Source organism: Carcharhinus amblyrhynchos, chromosome 15 (genome assembly GCF_965287045.1).
Source record: "Carcharhinus amblyrhynchos chromosome 15, sCarAmb.v2.hapA, whole genome shotgun sequence".
Classification (NCBI taxonomy): domain Eukaryota; kingdom Metazoa; phylum Chordata; class Chondrichthyes; order Carcharhiniformes; family Carcharhinidae; genus Carcharhinus; species Carcharhinus amblyrhynchos.
The window spans coordinates 16,725,446-16,738,218 of NC_137338.1; the positions used below are offsets into that span (position 1 = coordinate 16,725,446).

General features: G+C 44.0%; 1 protein-coding gene across 1 annotated transcript in view; it reads left to right on the forward strand.

Annotated features, from left to right (window-relative positions):
- LOC145353515 (uncharacterized) overlaps nucleotides 1-12,773 on the forward strand; it is a 117,644-nt gene that overhangs the window by 30,861 nt on the left and 74,010 nt on the right. The window contains exons 9-11 of the mRNA XM_080204324.1: nucleotides 4,113-4,204; nucleotides 6,049-6,150; nucleotides 7,524-7,667. Of these exons, the coding sequence (XP_080060450.1) occupies nucleotides 4,113-4,204; nucleotides 6,049-6,150; nucleotides 7,524-7,667 (338 nt within the window). The remainder of the gene's footprint in view (nucleotides 1-4,112; nucleotides 4,205-6,048; nucleotides 6,151-7,523; nucleotides 7,668-12,773) is intronic.

Sequence of the window (12,773 nt, forward strand, 5' to 3'; positions counted from 1 at the left end):
GTCCTCATGTGTGCGGAACTTGGCTATCAGTCTCTGCTCAGCGACTCTGCGCTGTCGTGTGTCGTGAAGGCTGCCTTGGAGAATGCTTACCCGAAGGTCAGAGGCTGAATGCCCGTGACCACTGAAGTGTTCGCCAACAGGAAGGGAACAGTCTTGCCTGGTGACTGTCGAGCGATGTTCATTCATCCGTTGTCGTAGCGTCTGCATGGTCTCCCCAATGTACCATGCTTCGGGACATCCTTTCTTGCAACGTATCAGGTAGACAATGTTGGCCGAGTTGCAAGAGTATTTACCATGTACCTGGTGGATGGTATTCTCACGTGTGATGATGGTATCCATGTCGATGATCCGGCATGTCTTGCAGAGGTTGCTGTGACAGGGTTGTGTGGTGTTGTGGTCACTGTTCTCCTGAAGGCTGGGTAGTTTGCTGCGAACAATGGTCTGTTTGAGGTTGTGTGGTTGTCTGAAAGCAAGAAGTGGGGGTGTGGGGATGGCCCTGGCGAGATGTTCGTCTTCATCAATGATATGTTGAAGACTCCGGAGAAGATGTCGTAGCTTCTCCGCTCCGGGGAAGTACTGGACGACGAAGGGAACTCTGCATTCACCTGACGAAGAGGGTAACCCCTCGAAAGCTTGTGAGAATATTATCAAATAAATAGGTTGGACTAAAACCTGGTGTTGTCAGACTTTTTACTGTGTTTACGCCAGTCCAACGCCGGCATACCCACATCATGCCTGTTTCTGTCAGGGTTGCTTCTCTCAGTTCGCTGTTCTTTTCTGACACAACTTCAGTCACAGATTTGTGACTTTTTCCTAGGTTCGCGAATGCTTACTGTCTCATCCTCAGGACTTAGGTCTTGCTTTTTTTTGCTTCATCTGTTCACCCCATTTTCTCAATCTATAGCTCTGACTTCTTGCCCTCGCTCATGGATGTTGAGCCAGTGTTTGTACTTTCCTGAGGTCTTTCCTGCTTTCCAGATTATAGTGGCATCTCTCCACTCACTTGATCCTTCGGGTATGTATACCACTGTGTCTACTATGAGTAGGTGAACCTTTTTAAGTAGCAGTTTCATCCCCTGCTTCACTGGTACTTTGCTGATTATCAGATTCCCTCTCATCTATTGTTGACTGATGCCCATAACTCAAGGTAAGTACATGTGAGGTACAAGATGCCTCCTGCACCTCTGCATCTTGCTCAGATACTCCAAATTCAGACCCAATTCCCTCTATTCTCGAAGAGTGAGCTTGCACTGTCTGGTTACCGTGTTGTACCTTGCCGTCTGTTCCTATCTCTTTCCCGGGCCTTTCCAAATCTTTTCTGCCCTCTTTTTTATAGTAGACCCTATTCCCTTTCTCAGAGTATACCCCTGATGGTCTTATGTGACGCCTTAGGTCTCTTCTTATTTGTTCAGAAACCTCAGCCTTAATGAGGCCTTTCTCCCTGCATGCATAGCATTTAAGTGTGCAGAAAAAAATGGAGCAAATGCTAGTCCATTCTAGTACCAGAGGAGTATTTGTTAATATTGATGGCAACTTTTGGATTCCTCCCATATACCAACTGGTATAGATTAAAGCCGCCCCCACTTCTGTAAAGAATTTTTCGCATGCACTGCCCATGTTAATACAACCTGCAATTTACAGCCCAGTTGATCTGCCAAAATTTTATGCAACATGTCATCTGTAACTGTGATTCCTTTCACAGAGGCCATTGCAGAATGGGCTCTCTGCTGCAGTGTGCATTATTACAATATTTAAATTTTTGCACGTATCTTGAAACTTATCATTTGTGAATTCACCCCCATTGTCCTTAAAATTTAGATGGTGTCCCCAAACCTGTTCCAGTTCAGTGAGTCATAATTTTATCTGTAATGGTCTTTTTATCTTTTTTGTTGTAAATCACTGTGGATGTGCTAAACCGGGTGGCCATGCCCACAAAGTGCAATAGATAAACACCTTTGTTCTTGTCCCATATTTTAAGATCCATCATTGCTATATATTGCAATGGTGCTAAGTGACCAAACTACTTATGGAGTTTCAGAATAATCTTCTTTTTGTCCTTCATTCTCTTGTCTGTTAGCATCTCTAATGCGTCACAAATCCTTTGGTCTGATAATTTCAGTTCACTTAAAGGAAGACAATAATGGCCAGATCTTGTAAAATGTAGGTCCACATTTCCACCTTTGCCTTCCTTTGTTGATATGATTCAGCATCTGAAAAGACAGGGGGCTAATCAAACCCCACTGGTTTACTCCTACCTTTGCCATGGTCATAGCACTTCTTCAGAAGCAAACTCCAAGTTATGATGGGTTTTCCTCTGCTCCCAATGTTTCTTCAGAAAGAACTCATCAAATGCAGACAATGAAAATATACCGTAAGATACTTCGACTTACAAATCAAAGCAAGGGGTTAATGAAGAAACTTCATTACTCCAAACTTGGAGCCTCGCCCTGGACCAATCCAAGCTTCCACCACAATTCCCAACAGGTTCTTATTTATAGTGAGTCAGCTGACCATCACATCATTCTGTAATTGGTTCTATGGTTTACTGGGTCAGCTGACTCTGACAGCTTGTTACTATTGATCACATTACATCTGATACAAAGTTGTCATCGGTCACATTCTAATAACGCTAACTCCAATCATGAATCGCAATGGCCTAAGAAATTGGGAATCAGTCCAAAAAAAGCCAGCGCGGCTTTCCCAGACCATGCAGCTGGCCCCAAATAGGTTCCCACCCAGAGCAGGCGGGAAGCCTATTCACATTCAAATACATACATTTGAATATAACCAGCGGGCTTGCAGCATAACTCCAAATGGCCCTCTCTATTCACCCACCTCCCCAATGGATTATGCACCAGCTGCCTTTGGTGAAGGTTCCCACAAGGAAGGACCTGGCACATTGAGCCCCAAGGGTCACAGAATCATAGAACCATTAGCGCAGAAGAGGCCCATTGAGTCTGCACCGACACATTAGAAACACCTGAACTCCCACCTAATCCCATCTACCAGCACTTAGCCCATTGTCCTGAATGTTATGATGTGCCAAGTACTCATTCAGATCCTTTTTAAAGGACATGAGCCTCTACCACCCTTCTAGGCAGCACATTCTAGACCGTCACCATCCTCTGGGTAAAAATGTTTTTCCTCACATCCCTCTAAATCTCCTGCCCTTCATCTTGAACCTATGTCCCCTTATGACTGACCCTTCAACAAGGAGAACAGCTGCTCTTTATCCAATCAGTCCACGCAGATTATGATATCTCTCATAATCTTGTACACCTCAATCACGTTGTCCCGTAGTTTTCTCTGCTCCAACAAAAACAAACTAAGCTTACGCAACCTCTTTTCATAACTTAAATTTTCCATCCCAGACAGCTTTTGGGTGAATCTGCTCTACACCCCCTCCAGTGCAATCATACCCTTCCAATAATGCGGCAACCAAATTAAGGAAGCCCTACAAACCCCTCAGCAATGAGGCATCCTTCCTCCCCCACATACCATCCAGGCATGAGGTATATCTGACCGCAACCCCCCACCCCCCGCCTCGCCACTCAGCCGCTATATGCTTTTTTTAATATGAAAGTCTTATCAAAACCTTAACACATCATATCCAATGTGTATGCCTTCAGAATTTAAATTGTCCTATTGTGTGAAACTGAACATTACAATTAAATCTTCACTAGGTTTGCTTCAACTGCATACAAAGCATTGACAGTGAAGTCCCAGGCAGCTTCCTGCATCAAGGGTGGCGCAGATCTAACAAGGACAAAAAAGAACAAACAACATTGTTCTCTCTCCCACCCCGGTTATCTGCTTTCCACGTTGTATGCCTCCTAAATGCTTTCCCTCTGTGCTCCCACTCATTCAAGCATAAAGAACGAGAAGTGGCAGGAACAAGGAAGGAGCGGCAATCCTCCCAACCACCCCACACACTCCATGTTGCCATGAGGGCGACCCAACCCAATGCAAAAAGATAGAGTTGAATTATTTGGTACCCAATTTAAAAAAAGACAAATTTGGAAATGTTTTCTTTATAGAATCTATAACTTGCTAACAAATAAGTATTCTTTTTCCTTTTGTTTTCTCACTGATTTAAGATGTTCTCTTTGCAGAATAGCTCTAAGATCGCCAATGCTCATAGTAGATTATTAAAGTCACAGACAGACATAGATCGAAAGAAGCAACTGTATCAAGAAAAGTTAAGGTATGCTGCCATTTGCTTAGAAGTTCACTTTGCATTTAATACTGATCAGTTTGTACCTCTAAATGCTGGGAAAAACTATCCCCGTAGAGACTGATAACATTAAATAAAATAATTGAATTCCCAGTGACTAAAAGATTGCATGACAAAATTTCAGATTTGAAGGCATTTACTGTTTAAAAAAAAAGCAACTTCAATTAAGCACCATTTAGTAGGCATCTAATACTCTAAACTACAGAAAAGATGTCTTCCCTCTATCTTTAACATGACCAAAAACATCACACCATAGCTATATTTCACTCCCCGCTTTCCACAGAATTGCCACTTACAGGAATCTGTCCAACATCAATCCCAGCTTCCAATCAATTTGCTTCTTCCCATTTCACCAAGCTGTGACTGTCAAAAGGCAGTACTGTCACTTTGGAAAAGTCCTGATCTGAATACTAGCAATGCGCTCCACTCCAGTGATTCTAACCCAAACTATGTCTCCCCCCCGCACCAGGATAAATTTTCTGGATTTCTTAGATTGCCACAAGACAAGTCTCTTTGATCAGAGACTGTCTACCTCCCACATTTCTACTTGGTGGATTGCAAAATGGACAGGTGCTCCTCTAATGCTAACCATATTAGCGGCTTTGCAGAAAGCACAGAGAAAATTGAACAAATCCTGCCTCTTGTGACATTTTTTGAGGTAGACATTTTAAACCAAAGTAATGAAAGAAAAGTTGATATTAAAATCTCAATTAACTTGGCTTGAAAGGAGTGTCCCATTGTATATACTGTGAAAATTATGTATAAATAACAATTTAAAATAATAAGAGGAGTGTTTGTTTCTAGTCACCTGATAAAAATCTCATTGGTTATTTGTCAAAATATTCATGTCTTCTGGAGATTTTCCTCAATGTTAAATTCTGATAAGTGTCTCACAAGTTAGTGTTTTATAGCATTCTGTCACACTCTAGTGGCAGAAAATGGATATTACAGATCTTTAAAAGAATGGACATTTGGTTTAGTCATTCTTTATTTTGTTCATATTTTATTAACATGAGTATAAATTACTATATCCATTTTCTGAACATGCCTTTGTAGGGCTTTGCACTTCCAATGGGTCAGTTCACTGAACAGTTGTTTCTGAGGTTAATAAGTTCAAGAGAGACCAGTTTCAAAAATCATTTTCAATTCCTTTTGCTAGTCCTCCTCCTTTCAGGCTTCAGACAAAACAGTTGACTCTTCAGTCACAAAATCTGATGCCCTTTTAAGTAAAACAAAAGAGGGCACAGCCTCAAAATAAGCTGGGGGGGTGGGGAGGTGGGGGACAGTTTAGAACGGAGTGGAGGAGGAATTTCTTCACTCAAAGGGTGGTGAATCTCTGGAATTCTCTGCCCATTGAAGTGGTGGAGGCTACCTCCATGAATATATTCAAGTCATGGGTAGATAGATTTCTGATAGACAAGGGAATTAAGCGGGAAAGTGGAACTGATCCACTTCAGATCAGCCATGATCTTATTGAATAGCAGGGCAGGCTCAAAGTGCTACATGGCCTACTCCTGCTCCTATTTTTTATGTTCTTTAAAAATGCAAGTTCTTATGACAGTCTTGAGGCTCTTTTCTGTTTCATGAATATGACAACTTCTGTTGTCCTTTCATACACTCATTAGTTGTCACCTCGGACCTGAACTTTTATGTTTCCCTTCCCTTTTTTACTGCCATGTTTTCTATCCTTTCTTCCATTTACGCTCACCTATTTTCTTGTTTATATCCCATTTTTCGATCTCACCTCATCACTGAATCCACTCAACTAATTTTCTTCTGTTAATCAAGACTTTCATCTGAATCACTTGCTACAGTCTTCGTAGATTGATATCTCATACTCAGTCCTGCACAGTGGGTTTTCTGGATCTTGGGAAGCCTGGTGGCCAGAAGGAGACGTGGGCTCCTAGATCCAGGAGGTAAATGCCTTTCCACTTCTGGATCCAATTTACCTGCTTTACCACCCCCATCAACACTATGCCCCACACCCACCACTCACTCAAAATATGTTTAATATGTTTAATGTTTATTTTAAACATGCAGTGGTTAAGTTAATGTTACAATGCATTATTTTCCAATTAAGCATTTCTAGAAATAATTCTGAATTTTGTGCCTGCTATCTTAAAAGCACCAGTTTTCAACTTTGATATCATTTAATGTATTGGCACAGTGGTAACATAAGAAATAGGAGCAGGAGTAGGCCATCCAGCCCTTCGAGCCTGCCCCGCCATTCAATAAGATCATGGCTGATCTGTCGCTGCTCAGTTCCACTTTCCCGCCCTCTCCCCATAACCCTTAATCCCCTCTCCTATCAAAAACCCATCAACCCGCGTCTTAAAAATATTTAGCGAGGCAGCCTCCACCACTTCAACCCCGAGGTCCCTCTGCACCGTCGCCTGCTGCAGTTTTTCGCCCCGTAAGTAATAGTCCTTCCTACCATTCTTCCTACCAAAGTGGACCACCTCACACTTGCCAACATTAAATTCCATTTGCCATTTCCTGGCCCATTCGCCCAGCCTATCTAGATCCTTCTGTAGACTCTCCACACCCTCCGCACAATTTGCCGTTCCCCCAATCTTGGTGTCATCAGCAAATTTCGACACTCTACACTCGGTTCCCTCCTCCAGATCATCTATATAAATGGTAAAAAGCTGAGGCCCCAGCACCGACCCCTGGGGCACTCCACTAGTCACCATCCGCCAATCCGAATAGCACCCGTTGACCCCCACTCTCTGCCTCCTATTTGACAACCAATCCTCTATCCACGCTAACACCCTACCCCCAACTCCATGTCCCTCGACCTTCTGCAATAACCTCTTGTGAGGCACCTTGTCAAACGCCTTCTGAAAATCTAGCACTGCTGCCGAACCGTGCCAGGGACCTGGGTTTGATTGCTGGCTTGGATCACTGTCTGGGTGGAGATTGCACGTATTCCCTGTGTCTGCATGTGTTTCCTCCAGATACTCACTCCGGTTTCCTCCCACAGTCCAAAAACGTGCAGGTTGGATGCATTGGCCATGTTAAATTCTCCCTCAGTATACCCAAACAGGTGCCAGAGTGTGGCAACTAGAGATTTTCACAATAACTTCATTACTATATGAATGTAAGCCTACTTGGTCGGTGCAGGCTCAGAGGGCCAAAGTGCCTATTCTTTGTTCTAGTGACTAATAAATAAACTTTAACTCTATAAAGATGATAGAAAAATCTCATTAGACTGGTAATTTGTTACATTGTGCAATGGTATGTTAAAAATAGGAATGAAACATATAACTTTCACCTGCCATATTTATAGAGCACTGAAGGATTCACATAAACTGACTTTTATTTTTGGAGTGAACATTGAGAAAAGAAACTTGGATGGAATGTTTATTTACAACAACAATCGCCTTATCAAAATGTATAAGAAAATTGGAGTACAGCTGAACCGTATGTTAAGGTATGTTTCAATGTTCTGCAAGAAAATTTACTTCTCTCAGAATAACACCAAACTCTCCATTTAACAAATACTTGAAAAATTGACAAGTGAAGTAAAAGTCATGCAAATTAATTATTCATTATAACTGAAAAGGAATACATAGTGTGAAAAATACTAAACACTTGAGACTATAAATTGGTCCACTCCTCTGTTTGGGTTGGTGGTTATTATTCACAACTTGCCCAGAACTGTCGAGATGGAGGTAAGCAGCAGACAAATTTGGTGCTCCCATCTCAGTTACCTCATTCTAAAATTAGGCCGAGCATCTCCTGCACTGCTGGCTGCCCTTGCACTGAACAACTGAACAAAATGTTACAACCTAGTGGTACAACCAGCCTTCTGTTAAAGACAACCTTTCACTCTGAGAGGGAAGATGCAGTGAATTATGGAGGCTGCTGACTGCTATTGCTGCAATTACATGCAAGGAAAATGGAACACCAAGGTGAAGAGAGGGTTCCAGGGTCATGGATGTAGTGCCAGAAGTCTTTAGTGGTGGAGGTGGCCATGAGGGGAGACACCATGATTCTACAGTAAGCCTCCAAAGACTAGTTTTGGAATGGTTTAAGGACAGGTGGCAATTGGCATTTAACAACATTCTCACAAGACTTCTAAGGGATTCACACCGGTAGTTAAGACCACTGGCCACATCCTCACATTTCTGACTCATCATTCCATCAGTCTCTCATAATACTCAATGCACCACACTTAACACCCATCAGTCACCCAGTAATAGCTGCGGCAGTACTAGCTGCCATCCAGATATTCCACCTCACTCCTACCCATGCTACTATCCTCACACCCACTTCACAGCCCCCTTGGCAAGCATATCACTCTTAGTCAGTACAATTCCCTCCATCATTAAAGGGAGTGATGCTCTTCCCTTTAATTTAATGGATTAAGTAGTTCACGATAGAAGGACACAGAGCAGAATCAGTGGGAGTGGTGGCAGGTGGGTCTGCATCTCCTGAACCCTATCAAGGAGATGGCTCAATCTAAGTGGACAGAGCCTGTGTCATCAAGCATTGCTGAGAACAATGGGAATGATGATATGTTCCTACCTCATAAGAACATAAGAAATAGGAGCAGGAGTAGGCCATCTGGCCCTTCGAGCCTGGCTCGCCATTCAATAAGATCATGGCTGATCTGTAGTGGCTCAGTTCCACTTTCCCGCCCTCTCCCCATAACCCTTAATCCCCTCTCTTATCAAGAACCCATCAACCCGCTTCTTAAAAATATTTAGCGAGGCAGCCTCCACCACTTCAACGGGCAGAGAATTCCAGAGATTCACCACCCTTTGAGTGAAGAAGTTCCTCCTCAACTCCGTTCTAAACCACCCCCCCTTTATCTTGAGGCTGTGCCCCCTAGTCCTACTGTCTTTTTTGAGCGAGAAGAGTCTCTCCACCTCTATCCTATCCATCCCATTCATCATCTTATACGTCTCAATGAGATCTCCCCTCATTCTTCTAAACTCTAACGAGTACAAGCCCAGTTTATTCAGCCTCTCCTCATAGCTCAACCCCCTCAACTCCGGTATCAGCCTAGTAAACCTCCTCTGCACTCCCTCCAAGGCCAAAATATCCTTGCGCAGGTGCGGCGTCCAAAACTGCACACAGTACTCCAGCTGCGGCCTCACCAATGCCCTATACAGCTGCAGCAAGACCTCCCTACTTTTATATTCAATCCCCTTCGCTATGAAGGCCAGCATCCCATTCGCCTTCCTGACCACCTGCTGCACCTGCAGGCTGGGTTTTTGCGACTCATGCACAAGGACCCCGAGGTCCCTCTGCACCGTCGCCTGCTGCAGTTTTTCGCCACGTAAGTAATAGTCCTTCCTACCATTCTTCCTACCAAAGTGGACCACCTCACACTTGCCAACATTAAATTCCATTTGCCATTTCCTGGCCCATTCGCCCAGCCTATCTAGATCCTTCTGCAGACTCTCCACACCCTCCGCACAATTTGCCTTTCCCCCAATCTTGGTGTCATCAGCAAATTTCGACACCCTACACTCGGTTCCCTCCTCCAGATCATCTATATAAATGGTAAATAGCTGAGGCCCCAGCACTGACCCCTGGGGCACCCCACTAGTCACCAACCGCCAATCCGAATAGCACCCATTGACCCCCACTCTCTGCCTCCTATTTGACAACCAATCCTCTATCCACGCTAACACCCTACCCCCAACTCCATGTCCTCTGACCTTCTGCAGTAACCTCTTGTGAGGTACCTTATCAAACGCCTTCTGAAAATCCAGAAAGACCACATCCACCGGCTCTCCTCTATCCACCGCCCTAGACACATCCTCATAGAACTCCAGTAAATTTGTCAGACACGACTTCCCTTTAATGAAACCGTGTTGCGTCTGCCCTATCAAGCAATTCCCTTCAAGATGCAATTTCCTCCTTAATGACGGATTCTAACATTTTACCTACCACAGACGTTAAACTAACCGGCCTATAATTCCCTGCCTTTTGCCTGGCACCCTTCTTAAACAACGGCGTAACATTAGCCGTTTTCCAATCTTCCGGCACTTCCCCGGAATACAGCGATGCTAAAATTCCAGCTCACCTTCATCACGCTATCTGGCATAATGAGAAAGCTACTGATCTTTTCACCACGAACCCCTTCCTTCCCACTACCCTCACTCTCATCGCAAACTTCCCTTTTTGATTTTCTAATGTCAGGCACAGGAATTGCCACCTGCCCAGCCACAGCAGTCTGAGGAATGGGAGAAAGAGTAGCGTCACAACACTGATGAAGAGGCCTGTAAATTGATGACTTGCAGCTACAAGTTCAGATACTGGCATTGCATGTAGCTGGCAGGTTATTATAGAGTTGAGATCACGTAGTGAGTCATTGAGTACGAAAGGTGGGCAGCTTTTCAATAAAGTCCCACACAAGAGGTTAGTAAACAAAATTAGAGCATATTTGCAGGAAATATGGATTGAGAACTAGTTAATAGACTGAAAACCGAGGAGGAATAAATAGGGTTGTTTTCAGGTTGGCAGGCTATGACTAGTGAGGTACTGCAAGAGTCAGTGCTTGGACATAGCTGTTCACAATCTGTATTAATGATTTGGATATGGGGATGAAATAAATATTTCCAAATTTGTAGATGACATGAAACAAGACAAAGTTAAAGTTTATTTATTAGTTAGAAATAAGTCTTATATTAACACTGCAATGAAGTTACTGTGAAATTCCCCTAGTCACCGCAGTCGGCGCCTGTTCAGGTCAGTGCACCTAACCAGCATATCTTTTAGAATGTGGGAGGAAACCGGAGCCCCTGGAGCAAACCCACGCAAAGACAGGGAGAACATGCAAACTCCACACAGAGAGTGACCCAAGCCAGGAATTGAACCTCAGTACCTGGCACTATGAGGCAGCAGTGCTAACCACTATGCTACCATGCTGCCCCATGAGTGTGAAGAGAATGCAAAAATTTCAAAAATGCTAAAGGAAATTTGGAGAGGCTATACATGTGGGCATAATATAGGCAAATGGAATACAGTTTGGAGAAATACGAGGTTGTTCACTATGGTAGGAAAAACAGAATTATGGGGTACTTCGTAAATGTGAGTGGGAGGTGTTGAACTTCAAAGAGATTTAGATGTCCTTGTTCATGAGTTGCTGAAACTAACATGCAGGTACAGCAAGGGATTATGAAGGCAAATTGTGTTAATCTTTATTACAAAAGGACCTGAGTACAGGAGTAAATATGTCCTATTGCAGTTGTGTAGAGATTTGATGAGACTGCATGGGGAGTATTGTGTGCAACTTGAGTTTCCTTATGTAAGGAAAAATATACTTGCCACAGAGGGAGCAAAGTTTGGAAATTGGATGTCACATTAGCCAAACTGAGCTATGTTGTAAGAACATAAGAAATAGGAGCAGGAGTAGGCCATCTAGCCCTTCGAGCCTGCCCCGCCATTCAATAAGATCATGGCTGATCTGTCGTGTCTCAGTTCCACATTCCCGCCCTCTCGTCATAACCTTTAATCCCCTTGCCTATCAAAAACCTATCAACCCGTGTCTTAAATATATTTAGCGAGGCAGCCTCCACCACTTCAACGGGCAGAGAATTCCAGAGATTCACCACCCTTTGAGTGAAGAAGTTCCTCCTCAACTCCGTTCTAAACCGCCCCCCCTTTTATCTTGAGGCTGTGCCCTCTAGTCCTACTGTCCTTTCTGAGCAGGAAGAGCCTCTCCACCTCTATCCTATCCATCCCATTCATCATCTTATATGTCTCAACGAGATCTCCCCTCATTCTTCTAAACTCTTAACGAGTACAAGCCTAGTTTATTCAACCTCTCCTCATAGTTCAACCCCCTCAACTTCGGTATCAGTCTAGTAAACCTCCTCTGCACTCCCTTCAAGGCCAAAATATCCTTGTGTAAGTGCGGCGACCAAAACTGCACACAGTACTCCAGCTGCGGCCTCACCAGTGCCCTGTACAGTTGCAGCAAGTCCTCCCTACTTTTATATTCAATCCCCTTCGCTATGAAGGCAGCATCCCATTCGCCTTCCTGACCACCTGCTGCACCTGCAGGCTGGGTTTTTGCGACTCATGCACAAGGACCCCGAGGTCCCTCTGCACCGTTGCATGCTGCAGTGTTTTGCCATGTAAGTAATAGTCCTTCCTACCATTATTCCTACCAAAGTGGACAACTTTACACTTGCCAACATTAAATTCCATTTGCCAGTTCCTGGCCCATTCGCCCAGCCTATCTAGATCCTTCTGCAGACTTTCCACACCCTCCGCACAATTTGCCATTCCACCAATCTTGGTGTCATCAGCAAATTTCAACACCATACACTCGGTTCCCTCCTCCAGATCATCCATATAAATGGTAAATAGCTGAGGCCCCAGCACCGACCCCTGGGGCACTCCACTAGTCACCAACCGCCAATCCGAATAGCACCCATTGACCCCCACTCTCTGCCTCCTATTTGACAGCCAATCCCCTATCCACGCTAACACCCTACCCCCAACTCCATGCCCCCGACCTTCTGTAATAACCTCTTGTGCGGCACCTTATCAAACGCCTTCTGAAAATCAAGAAACA